The sequence below is a fragment of the Aquila chrysaetos genome, chromosome 6 (genome assembly GCF_900496995.4).
Source record: "Aquila chrysaetos chrysaetos chromosome 6, bAquChr1.4, whole genome shotgun sequence".
In the NCBI taxonomy this organism is placed as follows: domain Eukaryota; kingdom Metazoa; phylum Chordata; class Aves; order Accipitriformes; family Accipitridae; genus Aquila; species Aquila chrysaetos.
Genome location: NC_044009.1, coordinates 48,547,729 through 48,568,390, shown reverse-complemented (window position 1 = coordinate 48,568,390; position 20,662 = coordinate 48,547,729). Strand labels below are relative to the sequence as shown.

Here is a 20,662-nt window from a genome sequence, read left to right as displayed (position 1 = left end):
GACTGGGAGGTTAAGGAGAGCAGAGAAGAGGTAGGGAATGAAAGGAGAGCCAAGAGGACTGCTGTCAGCTGAGGCTTGACGGTAGTGTTGACTTGGCTAGTCGGAGATGGTATGTGAGTGTTGGCTGAGGAACAGTTGGAGATCGTGTTGGAAATCTGACTTGATGCTTTGGCGTTCTGTGTACAGGACATTCTGTCATTTTCTTGGGAAAAAAAAATTCCTTCACTTTCAGATCGCTAGTGAAAAAAAAAAAAATCATTTCTTTTTCTAGCCAAACGCTCCCTGTCAGGATGTTGGGTTGGTGAAAATTGCCTGGCAGCAGAGGTCTGGTATAATGACATTTCACAAGGCATTGGCTCTTTAATAAATTGGAATTAAAAGCTGATTTAGGGTATTACCGCCTAAAGAAGCAGCAGCAGAAGGTATTGACACCTACACATGTGATCCCTTCCCAAGCTCCTCGTACAGAGGAGGTCTGAGAGCACCCTAGCAATCACCTTACTCCAGGTGTGAATGCAGATGTTTGAACAGCATGCTAAAAAGTAGAGAGAGAAACGGCAAAAAACCCAATTGTGGTTCTGGACGCAAGCAGTATTCTTGGGAATACAAAAGTTAAGTCAAAATAGATCAATTCTGCTGGTACAGAGGAGACTATATGGCAGTTGTGACTGTTGCTCCCAGGCAGTTCAGGGTCTGACCATCAAGGGTCTCACCTCTCTTCCTGAGTAAGCCACAGAAAAATGGAGCCTGCTAATTTACTTTAGAGATTGTAGTGTAGAATGAAGGGAGAAATCCAAGCCTTTAGGCAAAGTTTTTTAATCTTCAGGTTCAATTTAAATTGTTGCTTAAAGTATGCACTGAAATAGTGTTACGTGGGTAATTAGCAAATTAATAGCTCACCATGTTGTGCAGAAATGTCAGCCCCTAGAAGTGTCATTGCTATTTCTTTACTAGCTTAACTTTTCATTTTTAGACCAATAATTTTGTCTCCACTGAGAATGTGCGGTCTTGCTGCTGAATAGTGGAACACTATTTATAAGAAGGCTAGAATTTCAGCATTTTGAAGACACCTTAACTGACATTAATGACACTTGAACAGTCCGTCTACATAAATATGGGTTTTTTTTGCGAAGGTGATGTTCTTTAGCCTGCTGGAGGCAGGGGAGAAGTTTGTATCCCGTCTCCTCCTGCCCCAGCTCCCAGATGAAACAGAAGATCCTGGAGGCTTTGATGCTTCAGCCGTTCCCAGGATCTGGAGCACCCAGAGACGTGACCGGCACCGTGTGGAGAGACCCACCGTCAGCCATCAGCCACGTCTGGGGCTGCATCACGAGCGGGCAGCTTGCAGCCGTGGCCGTTATTCGGAAAGCCCACCCGCGGCACGTTCCCCAAGGTGACGAGGGTCCACCCATTTGTTACGTACTGGCGCTATTTTTTTTTTTTTTTTTTTCCTTTCGCTATTCCCAGCCAGCCCCTGTAAAAATACCGATCGGGACGCGGGAGCACGTATCTGGTGGCATCCGTGAGTAATGCAGCACTTAGCGCTTTAAGTGCCCCCGTGCTGCCAGTCAAGCGGCACTCGTACGGCCCCGTGGACACGCGTGTGATGTATGTGCCGCCGTTCCTGCCGCTCCCGTGGAAGTAATTGGATCACCCAAAGGGCACGTCACCGGGTGCGTTGGCTGCGCCACTTGAAGAAGTGACAAGACGTCTTATTCTCCTTTAAGCCATCGTAATGCACGTTGCAGTTTGCGCTTCTCTGTTACGTAGCGCGCTCGGGGATGAAGAAGTCGGCTGCGGTTTGCTGTAGGAACCCAGTGGCAGAGCTGGGAGAAACTGGTGAGGGATGAGAGTGTGGATTGCGTCTTCAGTTTCTGTAGAAATCCGCTTTAGCTCCGTTGCAAAAGACATACTGGAGTCTGGTAACTCAACAAGGAATTCAGCTCTGTCAGAAAGTGCACAGCATTACAAAAAATCAAACGGATAATGAAAATACTGTATTGCATTGCATTATACCTACCCGAAGAAATGCAAAATGAGGCATGATTTTCCATCCTGGTACCTGCCATTTAAAATTTGTTACCCCCCAGTTAGCATTCGGTTTTGTTTGGCTGGATAGTTAGATGGCTATTTCGTCTTGTTAGAGCAAGTGCAACAAATTGATCATATTCTTTTCAAAATGCTTTGCTTTCTTAAAAGTAATTGAAAAGCTGGGACCGCAAACCCACCATCAATACCCACATTTATCTAACTTAAAGTATTATAGAAACTTTTCAGGAGGGGAAATATATATTAAGATGACTTTTTGATGCTGATGAAAGTAACACTGGAGTCTTCTTTTGCATGTTTTTTAAGCTAAACCTCTTTGTTATATACCCTCCTGTAAGAAGTTTTTGAAGGTTACTGTGAGATAAACACGAGTGGTTGGTAACTCCTTTTTCAGTTGTTTTATCCTAATTAAAATCCAGAATGTTGTTTACTGCATAATATTTATTTAATTGAGGTTTGCAAACCCCAAGTAACAATTTACTTTTATTGTTTCAGCAGTTCAGCTTAGTTTCATTTTGATCACAGAAGAGCTACCAAATAAACAGTTCATCTGCATACCATAGATGTTTTTTTTTTTTCCTGGTGGGAATTTTTCCTAGCAGATTAACTCTTTCAACAGCAACTTTGACATTATCGTAATTACACCTCATATATAACCTATCACATCAGTAGGAGGAAAAAATTAAGAGAAACAGCCATTAATTTTGTTCATTCAAATTGTGTTTGCTCGCAAGAAGACAGGCTATTATTTCTTCTTACAAAAGCCATAATGAGAAATTTTCTGAGCTGATTGTTCAGATCAAGCAAAGGGCAATGTGCATTTGATTAAAGTCCACCTGAAGCCTTGAGCCCAGGCGTATCGAATGGGAAAGCAAACTCAGTTTCTAAATCCTAGAACAGTTAGGTAAACCCCGGGCCAGTGTCAGCTGGGATTTTTTTATCAGAAGAAAAATTTGTAGGGCTAGATTGGCTGGAAAAGTTAAAGCTGAGTGAGGAAAAAAACCCCAAACCCAAGAAGTTCTATTGTGAGGACTTCATACCTTGAAAAGCACTGTTGATAAGACCCAGATAAAATCTTTTCTTGCCTAAGGTAAGTGCCACTTAGTTTTTGCAAGTTCATTTTACATTCACTCTTTAGAGATTATTTCCCTCCTGCACGTTGGTACCTCTGTTTCCCCACACGCAGCACCAGGAAAATAACAAGCGATATGAAATTTGTAAAAATATCAGTCAGTGTGATGCCCCTTACTTGATTATATCCATAATCTCCCTGGGTAGACATGCCATTTCACAGGATCCGATCAATAAGGTAGCAGCAGCAGTCTGTGAGCTCCGGCAGTGTGTTAATAAATCCCACTTTTCCGGTGAGCGTTGAAGTCACTTGGAGTTTGGTGAGCTGATCAATGGCAGGATTGGACTTAAAAGCCTAATGAAGAGGGAGAAAAAATATTCTGCCGCTCCAAGTATCATTGGCACAAGGAATATGAGAAACTTTATACTTGTGTCGTATGACTTGCTGCACGAAGGAAAGTGTTTAAATATCAACATCTGAGTTTTGCTGATGCTGAAGACTGTGTGAAAGTTATAGAGAATAAGTTAAGGTGGCATACATCAATCCCAAGTATTTGCTGCCATTCACATTTACAAAGAAAAGCGGAAAAATATTTCACGTCGCAGTGCACTCAGAGGAACTGCTCATCCCCGTCGGCTAACTGCCCTTTGTCCATCAGCAGTGCCTGCATCCCCGGAAGAAATTTTGGCTGCACGATCAGTTAAAAGGAGCAGGTAGCAATTTTAGATGTTCTCAAGTGGATTTTTCCATGAGGAAGGTACGCACTGATGTCGAGGGCAAGGGTGAATAAAAAAAGGATGGCTCTTCAATCCTGGCTTAGCAAGCACTCGCGCGGTCTCGTAGTGCTGCAAGTTGTGCCCTTGCCTGGTGTTACCCTCCCTGCTCATCAAATACGGCTGTTGGATAAGACCTGGGACAAAATCTCAAGAGGTAAATTGGTACAACTCTAACAGTGGGATCACGAGCACCATTAGCCATCCCAGTACCCTTCTATTTCATTTACTTTGCTATCTTTACTTTGTCTTATCTACCCCAGTTAAGTCTACAAAGATTAACCAATGTCTTGGTAGAAAAAAAACGGCATTGGAACTCACAGTAAGTGTGCTGCATGTGTTTTCTAAAGGAAAAAAAAAGTAAGACTTTGCAAGCAAGCTGAAGTGTCAGATGGAGAACTGCTAAGATTGCTCTCTCTTGAGGTAGAAACTTTCCTATCTATGAAAAGGCTCAGAGGACGGTGCACATTTAGGCTTTTTGGTTTAAAAGGACTTGGCATTACCATTCAGTACAGAAAAAGCGGTTCGGTAGAAAAAGCAGCTACTGTAGCATCTACTTCACCAGAGAGTACTTTGGGATGGCGGGGCAGAGTTTTGCAAGGACGCACGTGATCCCTGTTAGAGGTAAATCTGAAACCTCACCATATTTTCTGTACTCCTGAGCAGCCTCTCAGCTACCTCGGAGTCTCCGTTTAAAAACTGACGCCTGTTAGTAGATCATGCAGTGTTGCAAAGGCTCAGGATCGAGCTACTGTGTTTAAAAAGGAGCGATGGAAATGCTTCCTCTGAGGGACTCCTGGTGCAGAAAGAGTTGGGTGTGGAGAAGGGCTCAGGTGAGAGGGTTTGCTTGGTGGTAATAGTTACAGAACATGATACAGCTGTTTCCTGGCTAGTCTGTATCCTGGTGGAAAAGTATATTCTTTTCAACTTGACCTCCCTGCGACCATGATATTTTGCTTGTGGTTAAGTGAAGGATATTTTTTAGCTGATACTCTATTTGGTGAAAACCACAGTTGTATATTTGTGAAGCCAGCTGGATTCTTCTGATACTTCCAGCTATTTCAGCATAAGCAATTTTGTGTGCATGAAAGGAGTTTTTGGAAACATTAACTAAAAAATTGAAAACGTCAGGTTTCCTGAAAATGTCTCTGGCCTGATAACCAAAAAAGAGGAAGGACACAAAGTGTTGTGTCTAGTTGTGATTTCAACATACAGCTTTGTCTCAAAGCTGTTACAGCATTCGTTACTGACTTGGGTATTTCCTTGTACACTAATAGAAAAGATTAGAATATATATGTGTAACTGCATTATCTTTAATTCTTGCCATATGAGTTTTCTCATTAGTATTCATTGCTCTATAATCTTTTCCCAGGGATTTTTTGCAAAGGACAAAACAGAAGTGTTGAGTGTTTTTGCAGATTGATATTTGAAACACAAGCAGCTTTACGTGGATGCACCAGATCATGTAGTATGTTTTATTCTGTGATTAGGTGTCTGCTTCCATGCCCAGTGAAGTCAAAGAAAGAACTTCTATTGACCTGACAGAGTTTATTATTAGGATGAGATTATTATCAGGAGGTAGACGAGTGAAAAAATTTATTAATTATTTTTCCATAAACATGATTATAAATTTAAAATTCATGTCCTACTGATATTCTATTCATATTCTGGAATATTAATTTTAAATTCACTGCTTCAGTGATTAATATTGCCTTAAAAATTTGCTAGAATATTGAAACCCAGGGAACACAAAGGGACAAGAATGGAGTCAAAAGAAATTCTTTTAACAATCTGGATATTTATAAAATGGTTACTGTTCTGGTACTTAACTCGCAGTAGGTTTTTTTCTTTCCAAGTTTTTGTTTTGCCTTGTTTTTAAACTTGCTGGTTGATTTGTAAGTGAAGGCAATGGGAGTTTTTCCATTAACTTCATTGAACTATGAAACAGGCACCGCATGTCATTGCATACATCAACCCATCAGTTTAGTCGTGGTGTCTTATTTTTTTGAATGAAACAAAATAATAACTCTGCAGGGCAGCTGATCACCTTATTATTTTCCATAAATCTACATTACTGTCACACACAAGAACTGCCTCTCTGCCAGAGAAGAGATTCGATTAAAAGGCTGCCAGAACAAGTGTACCTGCCCTGCATCTCAAAGTCAGACACATTTGGATCCAGCAAAATACAAGAGCAGCTTTCTCAGATGAAGTCCCTCAGCTTGAAATGTCTTGCCACCATTTTTACAGAGTTTACTTGAGGAATCAACAGCTGAAGTGTCTTTTTTACTGCCCTGATGAATCATGGCTCATTTTGTCTCTATCTAGACAGAGATCATATCATCATAGGATAGAGCTTTTCACTACAGGTGATAATGGAGCTTTTGCTTTGCCAACTTTCTACAAAAAAATATCTAAGTGTGTTACCTCTTGTTTAGTGTAGAGGCTTTCTAGTCCCTCATTACAAGATATCTCAATGCTAGATGGGATCATGGTAGAAGATCTCAATAATCCAAAAAATATAAAAAGTAAGTTACTTTTTTTCAGGAGCCACCTCTAAATAGGGAGGATTTGTTCAGGTGCCCTGTGCTTCCACCAAGGGTCCATTTCTCATGTGTTTCTGTGGTCTGTCTTGGAAATAAAAACAAACAAACAGAACATCTAAATCAGAAATTCTCCTTAAGCGTTGCCCATATTAGTGATGGGGGGGGTTATGTTTAGAGAGGCTTGTACATGGTAATTAGTTACTGGCAGTATAATAAAACTGTATTGAAGCCACATCTTTAAAAGCTTGTATTTAAAAAGAATTTCAACATTCTATTTAATTATGTATATAAGAGTTAAGTTTTTGCACCTTAAGTCAAAACTTAGAAGACTGATCCAGGATCTGATTTTACTTCTACTTGTTAATGAGTTGGCTTTTCCCGGGTTACAGACGTCAGTCACCTCTTTCAGTAGCTTTTTGTTTCTTGGGTGCAATATCTTAGGGTAGCATAAATGGTCATTGGAATCTCACACTTAGTTTACCACTTTGGTGTTTTTAGCAGGCTTTTCAATACTTAACTCTGTTTTGTTGTCTTACAGCAACAGAAAAGTCACGTCACCTGCTTTTTTCCACACTAAGAGATGTCATACTTCTTGATGCTGTAGCTCTTTAGCTATGTGCGTACACATTTTCTGCTAACGTTTCTGTGATGCTGTTAGCGACCAGCTTCCCTCAGGTGTAGCATTATTATTCTCTTGTTATTTCTTCTGGTGTTAGTTTATTAATGATTCAACTTTGCTCATTTGTAAAGTTGTTAGTGACATTGTAGAAGTAGTTTAGTTTCCTTCTGATACAATTACTTGTACTTCTCATACTTTCCGGACTCTTAGTGAATGTTCTGGGAGGAAAGCCATCTCCTTTCTCCTGTGTGCTACAAGGTGTGGTTGGTAGGGAAATTAGTTGCATGCTGCTGTACCCTCCAGGTCATCAAATAAAGCTGCTGTTTAATAAGAAAATTTGCCTTTGTGGGTTCACAGCAGATTCGTATCGGTACAGTGCTCATTCTGCACCCGTTGTTGGTGCAAGTGTCTGAGTGCAAAAAATGACGGATTGGGAGTGCTTGTATAACTGGTATATAAAGAGAAACTGCGGGTAGATGTTTTTAAAAAAATAACAATAATACTTGCATCAGATGCGTCTAGAATCAGGGTGTTTAAAGGGAAAGTGTAATGTTCTGCCTTAAGGAAAACTTAAGGAAATCCTTCTGCAGCAGCGCGCATCAGCGTACAACACAGTTTAATGTCAAGAGATGCCCGTAATTGCAACATTACCTACGCGGTGTGACAGGCAATTTAAGGCTAAGCCCACATATTGATGGTCTTTGCATGTGAGCTTCTCTTCCCTGGGTACCTTGGGGAATGATGAATATGTGAGAAATATCCCAGCCTCTTCCCTGAAACGCTCTCCGTCTTAGGAGTAATTAAGCAGAGGAGGCGTGGGGAGGTGTACAGACCTTTCTGTCCCCCGTCCACCCTCCTGCACCTCCCGCACCAGCGATTTCCTACGCAGAGTGTGTATGCGCAGCGTAAGAATGATTTTGCACTAATCAAAATACACTACCTAAGGAAGCCTTTGGGAAGTGGGGTTTCTAGCAGTGAAGTCGGCTTCAAGCCTTCCAGAAAGCCTGTGGACACAGCAGGTATTTTATAATGCTTGCCAGCTATCTCATCTCCAAAGCTGTAGCAGAATTGGTGACACAGTTTGGGGAAAATCAGTTTGGTCCCAACAAGCCAATTTAAAATAATTTTAAGGGTAAAAAGCAGCGAAGAGCCTGTGTTGATCCTGTTGTAAAAGGCGTATATGTCATACCTGCCACAAGCTCCACTAAGTTTTCATTTCTCTGAACTTTGGGAAGTAATTGTTATTACAGATACGGTAAAAGAGCAGAAAAGATCCCCTCAAGCAATATGTAGATATTTTTTTGTCCCAGCAAGTGAATAACAATACAAGGATTTCTTCGATGACGTGAGAGATTTATTTAAGACTGCTTTGTCCTTCGGTAGCCCATCTAAAGAAAGTGATACTGGTGGAGGGTATACTGCATTTGAAGTTGGGTTTTTTGCCTCCTAAGGTGCCATTGCAGAGCGTGTGCATGAAGCTGTAGTGCTGCAATGGGATGTATGTGCTGGACCTCAGCTACATGTAAAGCAGAGGAGGTGGTAGCGACCGGGGTGTAGTCCAGGAGTAAGTACTCCAAGTTCTCAACTGTTTTTTACACCTTCCTAAAATAATACAGAAAACGGGACAGTTTTCTTTCAGAGTAACAGCACATGGCAAACCTGCAGGAGCGACTACGCTAGGGTCTCTTTGGAGGATGATCCCCTTTACCCCTGTCTCTACAAGAAGATTGTGGAAAACAAGAGTTCTGCGTGAGCTTTGCCTCCATCCAAAATCTCATCTCCTGCTCTGGGGTTTCTCAGCCAGCGAGCTGCGACTCTGCCAACTGTTACAGAAACAAAAGCTCTTTCCAGTTCACTTCACCCAGAAATAGCCTGCTGTCTAAATTCCTTCCTAGCCCGGCTCTCTGCTCTCTATTTTAACATCCCCCCCCCCAATTCTGTGGGGAGCATCCTAAACCTGCAAGGTATTTTTTCCTGCGGGTCTGGCCTCGAGCACCCTGCGGGCTGGGCTGCAGGATGCTGTGCCGTGGCCTCCTTTCAAGGCATAGGGCACAGAGGATGCTGCAGAGAGGGGTCAGAGCACTTCATGGCAAGAGATCCAAGGGAAATGCAGCTTCATACACTCTCAAAGACAAAATCTTGCAAAGGCTATCAAGGAAACGGATATGTAATGTCTCAATTCTATTTTAAAGCTGGCAGACAATAAAATAACACCGAAACCCTGGCCTGATAATCACATTCCAACCAGGAGGAGACAAAGGAAAAATACTTTTATTTCTCAGGAAAACGTCTGATTATGCCGGTTTTACGCTGACATCCAGAAATCCTCAAAGAGCGGCCAATAGACACTAGAGGGCAAAACGTTAGATCACCCATTTAGTTTACAGGTAGCTAGGTTTAAAACAAATAGTTGCATGAAATTTTACATGCTGGTGTATGCACAGTGCAATGTACTGACAGGCTTCCTAAAGTGTATTCTGCAACAAATAATTTGTGTGTATTACCATTGTGTTGTATACAGAACAGGGTGTCCAAATTCTGTGGCACTCCTGGGTCTGGCTCAGCAAAATAGATGCAAGAATTTTCTGTGATCAGGCCCATCCAAATTACTGGTGTAATCACTATTACCTGCTTAAGTGAGAATTTCCATAGCAGCTAATGTAATATTATTAATTGATGGGAAAATAGGGGAATCACTGAAAATTACTTGAAAGTTCGAAACACCATTTTATTTCAACCTCCTCTGATCAGAAGCAGAGCTGTTAGGGGATTTTTAAATGCATTTTCAAACACACCTTTAAAACTTTCCCGTTTAGTTTTAGCCACTAAATACGTCAGTTCCACCACAACAGAATATATCTACCAGATATGCTGAACCCCCGAGCTCCCCTCCCTTGTACATCGCTGGGAAACTTTGTGTTGGAAACTCGGAGATCACGTATGACACTATTCCAGCTACCTACATTAAAATTTCTTGATTGCTTGACAGACTTGGCTTACTTTACAAATCCTGCAAGTACATTTCAATCAAGCTTGAATTTGACTTAAAAATAAAAATATTTCATCCAAGAAATTGGATTTTTCAATTTATTATAACTTTAAAAAAGATTCAAGCTAGTGTGGATGACCCAATATAGTATGACTATGATGTTTTAAAAATCATCAAAGCAATTCTTTCTTATCGTGTGAATTTGCTTGCGAGTTTGACCTTACTTGCTACATTTTCTACATGTACTGCAGTGCTTTAACCACATGATTTCCAGTAATCTTTCATGGCTATAGCTCTGCTTAGAAAGTCAGATGGCTAATAGCATTTCAGTGATGTCACTTTTCTTTATATCAACTTAATCTGAAAATTAAATATGTTGAAATTACAGGGAAGTTGACGGTGAAGCAGAAGCTCTTTTTTCTTACGGAAATTATTTAAGATTTTTATATACATCTCACAAGCCTGTTAAAAGCTGCAGTAGACAGAATGATGTTCCTCTATTCATCTGTGAAATTCAGGAAACTGTAAATGATAGTTCTTATTTGTGTGACCTTAGCGTTGTTGTAAGGAAACAATTACCGTATGTGCTGTACATGTTACCACTCTGGCATTTCCTAGACTGATAAAGCAAAATAAGGCTTTCATCCACACTCAAGTGAGACTCAGAAGTACAGGTGACTGAGCTCATTAAGGCTGTGAATCAAGTTAGAAGAGGCTGTGATTCCACCAACATACAGAGAAGTGGTTTCTGAGGTTTCTAGGAAAGATTACTGCTTATTGATCAAAGCTCCAAAAACAAAGTAGAAAAAATAATCTCTTCTTTTTTGCAAGTGTTGTGACTCTTTGTCCTAAAATTGCTCTTGGTATGCTGCAGTCATTGTGTAGGACCCCAACACTGGTGGTGAAAGTCCTCCACTAATCAAGGATCTTGCTTTTCAAAGCCATAATAAAGAATAGTAAGGAATATGGCATCAGAAATTCAGATTAACACAGCCTTGATCATCTCCTCAGATACTCTCCTCTCTTTTCCTGTGTGTTGCTGGCACCAAGATACACAAAATACCAGTCTTTTCTAAAAGTCAGGTGCAAAGTACAGTGATAAGTGCTGAATGTTATGAATGGGGAAGCTTAAAACCATGAGCTCTAGCAAACAATCTACTCTCCGTACAGTATTTTATACTTGCCGGTTTTACTTAATGCATGGGTTTGGTCTTCTGAATAGTTTTAAGTGTTATAATTACAAGTCTGCTGAGTGCATTGTGCTTAAGGCCACAGCCCTTGAGCCGTGGTACCTATGAACCTGATGTTTGCAGAGGTTTTGACCCCATTAGCTGGGCAAACCTGAGTGCATTTGAGTCACAGCCGTGCTTTGGGGAAATCTTCGTCTTATTCCAATATAATTAAGGAAATCCAGGCCACAGTGGTTCAATGTCGAGTGTTTTCTGCTCACTCAAGTAGCGTTACAGGGGACTGTTGAGGAGGTGTATTAAAATCTCCAGGATTGTAATCTGTGACTTTGATTGCCAAGCAAAACACTGAGGCTTTTTTTGTGAATGTTGCATTTTTCCACTTGTAAAGACTATATTGTCAAACAGGATAATTTACACTTCCGCAAAAACAAGTTCTGTAAATACGGTTTGTATAGAATATCTATTTAATATAGCAAATCTTCCTATACTGCGTTTTCTTGGCAGTATAGCTGGTGCTGCGGGGACAGGCCAGCCGTGAGTCTGCGACGTGAACTGGCAGCTTGTGCATCGTGACCAAGAGCACGCGAGTGCCGGGGGGACAGTCCACATCACGAGCTGGAGTTTTACTCTTTGGATCTTTGTGCAGCAAGAGAAGAGTGAAATTTTGCATAGTTGGCATGTCTCAAAGGACAGAATTGAAATTCCCACTAGAACAAGGTCAGAAAGATAAAAGCGACATGAAAGAGGGTCTTTTTAGAAGGATGTCATTGAAAAACTTGGGCTTTAGAAGGAAAAAAATGTCTCAGGGAGTTGGTAATGGGATACGGATTATATTTCTTATAGGTCACTGTCTCTATTCCTGTATAGATAAGTGGTAGTGGCTGAACATCGTAACTAACTAATAGCTGAGTTAGGCAGGCGATGTGAATGTACTGACTGTTTCAGTCTATTTTCTTGTGTGATTATTCACCTCTCAAAAATGCCATCTTGACTCTGAGTAACTGCTGTCCCCATTAGCACTGTAAACAAGGAGGTCAAGGACCGAACTGGAACAAAGGCTGAGCTATTGCCTCCTTTCAGGCTAGATTGAGCCTGGGAGCTCACAGGGAAGATACAGTCACTCTGTAGTGAGATTTCCATCTGCCGGAGACTCTTCTTGAAGTGCTAAAATGTCCAGCGATATTTTTTGCCCTGCCGTAAGGACTGATTAGAAATTGAAATAATGTGATGAATAGTTTAAAACAGAGTAGTTCAAGCTCACACAGAGAGAGCAAGCAAGGTAACTTTATACCTAAGACAGAAAAATTGCAGCATTATTTTGAGGATGGTTTTCTGCCACAGTCTTGTGAGTAACCTTTAAAAATGGTAAGCGTATTTACATTTCTAATTTTATACATTTCTAATCCCATACATTTCTAATGCCATGCATTTCAATGGGTATTATGCACTAAAATACGTTTAATCCCATTCTCTCCTTCCCAAACAGAATCTGTGCTTCAGGGCCCAATGTTTCCCTGATGGAGAATTGACCAACACTTTTAAAAGTGAGAAAATCAAAACCCCATCATGAATCTGCCAGTCTCTAAAGCTGTATTTTATTAGAACACAAACCTAATAATCTAGAAAAAGGTAAACTCTGGTTTGCTGGATGGCACAAATTGCATGTTAAAATTAAAAAAAAAAAAAAAGTAAATTGGAGGGAACGCCATCCCTTTTATTTCCAGCCCAGTGACATTTGTAGCCCTCCAGGTTGCTCCAACAGCACACAGTGAGTAAAAGGAATGAGTAAGAAGTAACGAGCACCTCCTTTCTGCCCCCCGAAACATTACTGAAACACAGACCAAACGCTGCTTATCCACTCGGCTCCGAGCAAGCAAATTAAATGCTTCTACCACCCATCCTCGATGGTAATATTATTTATCTCTCAGGGATGCCGATGAACACATTGAACACCGCAAAGGGCTAACTATTAGGTCTTTGGAAAGGGCCTGAGTGCTGTACAGCTCAGCACGGCGGTAGGAAAGCACCCCACCATCTTTTAGTAACCACAGTCGCAGGGAAATGCTTCCCATCCTTATCGATTGCCTGAGGAGAGTTAAGTGCTGGAAATGGAGCCGGCGGCACTCCCACCTCCAGCGAGGGGCCGCGCTTATCTCTTGGCCGAGGGATAAATTGGTACGTGGAGGCAAAGGTGTCAGCAGGACCCTGCCACTTTGCAGATGTTATACAGTTAAACAGGGCTCGGGGACTGAGTGCGGGGATCCCCACTTTGCTCGGTAATAAACTCGGTGATCACAATTAGCATTTTGTCTTCTTTAGTGCAGATAGCGCGGCTTTTCTCAGCTGTCTTCTCTGTAGGCTCCAGATGTGCTCTGAAAAGGCATGTCGGGTCTACCTCCGGAGACAAGAACATCCATTTTTTTAACGCGTGTAGCTATTTCTGATCGTTTCTGTACCTGCACGGTTGTAGATATTTTGGGCAGTTTCATATGAGAAATAAAACGTGGGGTTAGGACTTGTTTGGACCTGTTTGTGGATCTCATTCACAGCTGGTGTGGTGATGGACGAAGCCGAGGGGGATGTGGGACAGGGGAGATCTTTCTGGATCGTGGCGTGACCACATAATCTCTTCTATTAATTAATCAAGCTCCATTTTAAGCTGATTGGGTTTATGGCGTACTTTTGTCTCTGCTGTCCTTCCTGGGAGGCTGTCCAAGAAGACGGTGTCTTATAAAGAGCTGTCAACTTCTTAACCTTTGCTATTCCTAGACAAAATATATAGTAACTTACTCCTTGGCAATGTCATCCTTAAACTTGAATACTTCTTTCCTCCTGACGTCTACTCCTTTTTCTCCCTATCGCATCCAGCCTTACCTCGGTGTTTAAAGATATATGTCATAAACCTGGGGTTTTTTTTGTTTCAGGGTCATTAGTAATATATTGGACCTATTTTTTTTTTTTTTTTTAAAGGAAACATCAGGTAAGAAGTGTTAATACCAACATAAAGTCTAAATTTTATGTCAGTGTTATTTTGGAGTGATTCAGTATATGTGTCTGCAATGTGACTAGAAGGTTGATAAAGTAATTACCGTTTTTATGAATCTTGGAGTTATTATTCCCTTAGTACAAGCCCTTGTAACTTGTCAGCTTCAGGGGGAACATTCATCACAATTTTTTTTATGGTGACATGATATGAAAATGGCTTATGCAAGAAAATTCAGCTTACATGTTCTAATAACTGCTTTCAATTTGTTCTTCCCATCAGCACCATTAATATGCAAATACGATACAAAATTATGATGTCACATTATCGACCTATTCACTATATTCTACTTTGTATATGATATTCGCTATTCTTCTGGAAAAATACAAAGTATATGGAAAAAAATAATGATGACCCTAGTCATTGCTCACCATAGCCATGTCAAAAGAAAGGTAGAAAAGGAAAAATGAGTATTGGAAAAAAGAATTAGACCTCTGGGTCAGCCACTGGCAGGCATCCTTTTTAGACAACTGAAATGTATCAATAATGTCCCTGGAAAGCATTAGTTTATTATATATTGGTTTTCTGCTACATGAGTCAGAAGATCATATTCACACTGAGATTTGTGTTTTTCTCTAATTTGCTCTGTTGTACTATTTTGCAAGATATTTATGTAAAATTATTTTTAAAAATAATATTCCTGTTTGGCTGCAGCAGCAATACATAAATAGGTTGTTACGATATTTGTGTTTATTTGTAAACTTTAACTTCTCAATAAGTATGAAACTTCTAAAGCATTCAGATAAATGCTAATTTAGTATCCATCTTTAATAAGTTAAAAGAAATTTCAGGAAAACTGTGCAGGATATTCACAGAATGAGTGCACCCGGCACAGAATTAGCATGCGTAAAAAGCGAGAAAATACAAACAGAAGAAAAGAGTCTTTCCAACTGCTAATTTGAGATGTCCATCCCCAGTCTCTATGAATCCACAGACTGTGGTATAAAAATAATTTGTTGGAAATATCAACAGGCAGTAAGAAAAAAGTGATGTCAGAAACAATACTGGGAAACCAGTCTTTAACCAGGGGTTCTAGCAACCTGCTGCTTTTTAAATTTTCAGAACCGCGATACCCCATCCTGATGATGTGTAACTTTGACATGTTACTTAAAAATGTTTTTCTTGGGGTGAGAAAAACAATGCAACAAAGGCGGTGCATTAGGTAATACTATAGGAAAGTTGCCTGAACTTAGAATCAACTTTATTTTAAAACCATATATTAATATAATTTCCAGTTCTGTTTGTTTTGTTCTTTAATAGCCCCACTGGCAGGTGAGCCTGAAGATATCTATCATTTTCTTCTAAGCTTCATCTGATGGCAGTGATTATAACTTTATAAACTCCATCACTGGATCCTCCCTGCAAGACCTAGACACTAATGTGAGATTTATGAAGTATTTAAGTACTCAGCCTAGAACTGAGATCCAACAACCACCCTTCATCTGCTGATTTTTTGGCTAAAGGTTACCCAGACATCTAAAGATCTGCAGAAGGTCCTTGTTTTTCCAGAAAGAGGTACCTGGCTCAAAGTGGATGTAAGCCTCTCCCACCATTGTAAAACACACAGGTACTGGGATCACACCATTAGAAAACACACAGATACTGGGATCATGCCAGCAACTGGTTTATTTGCCCCTTCTCCTGTCAGGAAGCCTCAAGGGCTGCTCCTGCCCGGGGTGAGGGAGCAGGACAAGGAGGCACTGGGTATTCTGAGCAAAACACTGCAAAAAGTAGTGATTTCCTCTAACAGTCCCATAATCTAGAAAAAGTTAACAATTGCAATAGAACAAGCTAGTTCTTTTTTTTTTTTATTTTTTTATTTCATCTGTATTTATGTTCTCTTATACAGTTTTTAAAAGACCATAGATAAAGTTACATGGTGTCTTGCAGGATTTCATATTTTTTTTAAGATGCTAAAAGTTCAGTTCAGGTGTGATTAAAGGGGAGAAGAATTCAGGTCAGCTGTGATTAATCAGTTGCCTCGTCCTGGGACTTGGTGGAAAACACCTGGACCCCATAAAGATTCAGGAGGCAAGGATGGAAGAAGAAAAGCAGCAGTTTTTATGGTGCTGTAAGAGAAAGCAGCTTCTGGGATTTAATGTGGGAAGAATGAATGATCAGAAGCATAGAGCTGCGCAGAATGAACAGGGTGAGTGGTAGAAGCTTAATGATATTTAGATAAAAATACACGGCTTTGGGGGTAAAAGGAGAGAGCCATCTCAACTGTGGGTACCTTTGCTCTTGAAAAAGTGTGTTGTTTTTTATGCTTAGTGAGGATGGGGCTGGTAAGGGTCTGGGAAGTGAAATGGGAAAGGACACTTCTTTACAGAAGCCTTGAGGCAGTGATTACACTGAAAGAATAGCAAATTTTGTGAAGATAAAAAAGGTAAGGCAGGGGATGTTGTCTCTGAGGTAGGTCTCCAGCATTCATGCCCTGGGACCAATAACCAAGAGGGCTCCGGTGATCTCGGGTGTGAGAGCTGTTCTGCTGAGAATTTAATGCACCAATACTGTCCACGTTATAAATTATTCTTGAAGATGGGTCTCAGGTTGAACCTGGGGAAGAGCAAAGATTATTTTCAGTGTTCAGGAAGCATAAGTTGTTGTTCAGGTCTGCTGGCAGGAGAAATTTGCTATTTGCTCGCTCGGGGTCTGGGGGAGGGAAAATGCATGTCGGGGGTGAGAGGGGGTGGGGACGCAAGGGGACGGTTTATTTTTATGGAAGACCTGTGCAAGCGAGTTAAAATACAAAACAGAGAAACGTTCAAATTGTGTATCGTTAGCCATAGTTGAACTGCGACTTCCGAGTGCTGTACAGAAGTCGTGGCACAACAGCACTGTGATAACCGGAGACACCCAAATATGCAAAAGGAAAAAGAAAAAAACTGCCCAGGTGTCACTGGGGAAACTTAGACTAAAGCTGGTGTTGACCCTGGCTTATGCAAGTGGCTTACAAAGCCTTGCAGAGCTGATTAGGTTTGCAACCTCACAAATGCTTCTTGATAGTTTCTTTGAAGTCAGCTGTTAAAGCGTGGTGGATTTTGTATGACACGGAACTGGCTCTGAAGTTGTGTATTAATAAGGCTCCTTCTGAAAAAAAAATACTGGCTTTCTATTGTTTGGAACAAACCATATCAAACATACATAACTCTTAGAGCAACTTGGATTGAAAAATACCCGTGTATGTTGTTCCGCTGTGTCGGAGTGCTTTTGCCAAGCCAGACTGTATCCCTGGTCAAAGCGGAGGAGAATCATTTAGGTTCCTGGATATAAATGGATAGAGAAATGGGATTGACTGTCTACTTGAAAGTGATTTGTGTGTCTAGGTTGTATCAATCCTCTGTTTCCTGAGGCTTGATGCAGCCACTCTGATAACCGAAGATAGAGTATTTCTTAGCTTCAGGCACAGTATGCTGTATCCATGCACCTAGATAATAACTATACAAATTTCCAGCAAAGATCTCGCTCATATTTCCTTTTATTTTGGAGAAGGGGGAAGGGTGGAAGGCAAAGAGAATGCTGAAATAGCATCATTTAGTCAATCTGGAACATACACGGGGCCCAATCTTGAATTTGGTTAGATAAGGGTAAATCATGTTGACTCCACTGGCTGAATATTTTGGTTGACAAGTGAACTGCTTTCATTTCCCTGTACTACTGTATATATTCTGTATACTAAGTCTATCAGTTGCATAATATTTTTTTTTTTTTCAAGGTCAAACTTAAATTTGCCTCCACTACTTACTCCATTATATTAAAATAAATGTTTCTGGCAATGTCAGCAAAACATATCGGTCTAATCAGCATCACACAGTGGATCCCTTCTTAATATGAATTGAGAAGCAGTATCTGGTGTTTGAGGCTGACTGGCAGGCACGTTGCTACTGTGCAATTTAAAATCCCAGGGTTACGTCTCAGGATGTTGTAGTGTTCCCTCGAGTCCCAGAACAATCTAAATTGCTCTTTGCTTTTTCTACCTGTGCTATTCAGCCCTGAGCTTTGTAGGCTGGGGCTAATCAAAAATAGGTTTGCTCAAGGGAGAAGGTGAGTTTTGTATCAAGCACTTCCCTCCTTTTAAAGAGGTTCAACTGATTGATATATTTTTTTTTTTTTTTTTTAAATGGATGTAATGAGAGAATTCCTTCACCAAAATACCTGAAAACTTCTAAGGTGTTTCAATTTTGTGCACTGTTGACAAAGAAACATCCTTCAAATGTAGTCATATCTTTATTTGAAAAGTGGAAGTTTATCAAACTTTCAAAACCTAGTTTTCAGTAAATAGAAGCATAAATATTGTTTAAATTTTAGGGGAAAACCCCCAACCTTTTCCACATACTTTAATTTGAAGTAACTTGATTTTTAGGCCACTTCTGACCTTACTTAACTGTTGCAATTAGTGGGAGTGATGTACCCAAGAAAGCCAAGGTGGAGCACTAAAAGTGAAAAAGGATCACTCCAGTTTGTGCAAAACAGTTGTTGTAAAGGATATGATAACCACCTTAGAGGTATCTAGAGATTATTGGGAGTCTCCAAGAGAAGGCCTGTGTTTCTAACTAGCTGTTAATTAAAATCCTGATTATCTGGCCTGTATCCAGTGGCATTTACAAACAGGATGACAACATGATGCATGTGTAATTCTGTTATGTTAGAAAACTTTAACTAGATTTCCTACCAGCCATTGTCACATAGCTAAATTGCTAAAACCATTTTTTAAATTTATTATCAAAAAGACAGTTATGAAAAGGCCAGGTGAAATATTTTTTTTAAAACAACCTGAATGGACGAAATGGTCCTGAGATCGTTGTACCAACATAATAGTTCTTCCTTTGTATCTGCTTCTCTTGGAGTTGTTTCTTCCTTGCATGTAGCTCACGTTTGAGCCTGATAAGAGCCTATTAGCAAGTGAGAAATATCAAGGTTTCCAATGCTGAATACCAAGACTTCAGCTGCAGAGTTAATGTAACAAGAGGCTGGCAACGGGGAATAATCCGGACCTCCCTATATATTGGACTGTACGATAACACTGTGCTTTAAGATGCTGTTTCCCACCTCAAAACCTTTGTACCTTGGTTGCGGAGCTAATGTGAAAGCTGCTTTAATGCAGCTTGTATAATTCATTGAGCTTTTCTCCTTTCAGCAGCTGCCAGCGTCTTTCATCATCTAGTCCTTGGGGAATATAACATGGTGCGAGGGACCGTGTTTCTGTTTGCTGATTACAGCAGTCCTGATGTTACTACATAATCTGGGCATTGTTCTGAAGTGTTACGTGTTGCTCGTGGTTCGTCGTGATCACAAACTGTAGGAGACAGGTCAGCAGCGTGTTGCCATAACGCGTGGGAGAGCATTTGCTTACAAAATTTGTTTCCTGAGGGCTTCATTGTAAAGTGAAGTGACTTTTAGTAAAGAGCAGAATAATTCCACAGAATCGTAGGCTCAGTGGTGACTTACCACCAGCTATTTTTAAGCCGAGATAACTTGTTGGTGTTTTCAATTTACGTTTTCCTACAGAAGAGCTGCGGTGAGTGAAAGATTTGGGGGGGGGGGAGACATAAAACTCAACAAAAACGGCACACGTTATTTCATTACAGTTAGCTACTGCTAGTGTTTTATTCAATTTAATGTCTGAGAGGATGAAACAAGTATCTTTTTGCAAAAAGTCCGTAAATGTCATGCCTAAGTGATTTGTTCTCTTCCATCTTTAACAAGAGATGATTTTCTTTGGCAATTAATTCTTGCTGGTTTCTCAAGATGGACTTCACAGGTTTATTAAACTTTTCCATTAACTTTTCTCAGGGAGGTTTGAGCATCCTCCTGGAAAGATGACAAAGAGGTGTAATTGGAAAACAAATTAGACTTTTCAAGGTAATAGTTGCATTGTTTTTATTGTTGTTCAGTAATTGTTCAATGCAAAATTGTCTGAGCCCTCCTAGAAGCTGAGGTCGGAGCCTGGTCCTGACAGACAGTCTGTGGTCTGATGGGCTGCTTGGTGCAAATGCTGTCTTTCACCTGGGGAAGCTTGTGTTACCAGCTGCGTGGTGGCACGGTTTCAGAGAAAGAGTGCAGAGTCCATAGCCAAAAGCCCTGATTTGGGTTCTCCCCTGGGAGATGGAAATTTTGGGCGAAGCGTCTTCCCTAGCTGAGGAGTTTGAGATGTATGTCAACTGCTTTGACATACACGCTCTAACCGTTTGGCTGCTATAGAAATAGCCCTCCAGCATGGTTTGAAAGGAAAACAGTAAGGCAGTTTTTGTTATTTATCTAATGGATGTTGATACCATCCTCAAGGAGAAGGCTCCAGTTGTGTGGGTGGAGGCACATACCAATGTATTAAATCAGAAGTACCTGCTCCAGAAAAAGCAAGACTTCAAGCCCACATGAGTA

The 20,662-nt window shown here is 40.6% G+C and overlaps 1 protein-coding gene across 7 annotated transcripts in view; it reads left to right on the top strand.

Moving 5' to 3' along the window:
- LRP1B (LDL receptor related protein 1B) overlaps nt 1-20,662 on the top strand; it is a 759,343-nt gene that overhangs the window by 123,312 nt on the left and 615,369 nt on the right. The window contains exon 1 of one of the 7 annotated variants that reach the window (XM_030018326.1): nt 16,385-16,437. The exons of the other annotated variants lie outside the window; for them this stretch is intronic. Coding sequence (XP_029874186.1) covers nt 16,395-16,437 — 43 coding nt within the window. The 5' untranslated portion in view covers nt 16,385-16,394. Of the gene's footprint in view, nt 1-16,384; nt 16,438-20,662 lie in introns of those variants that run through there. 7 annotated transcript variants of the gene reach the window in all.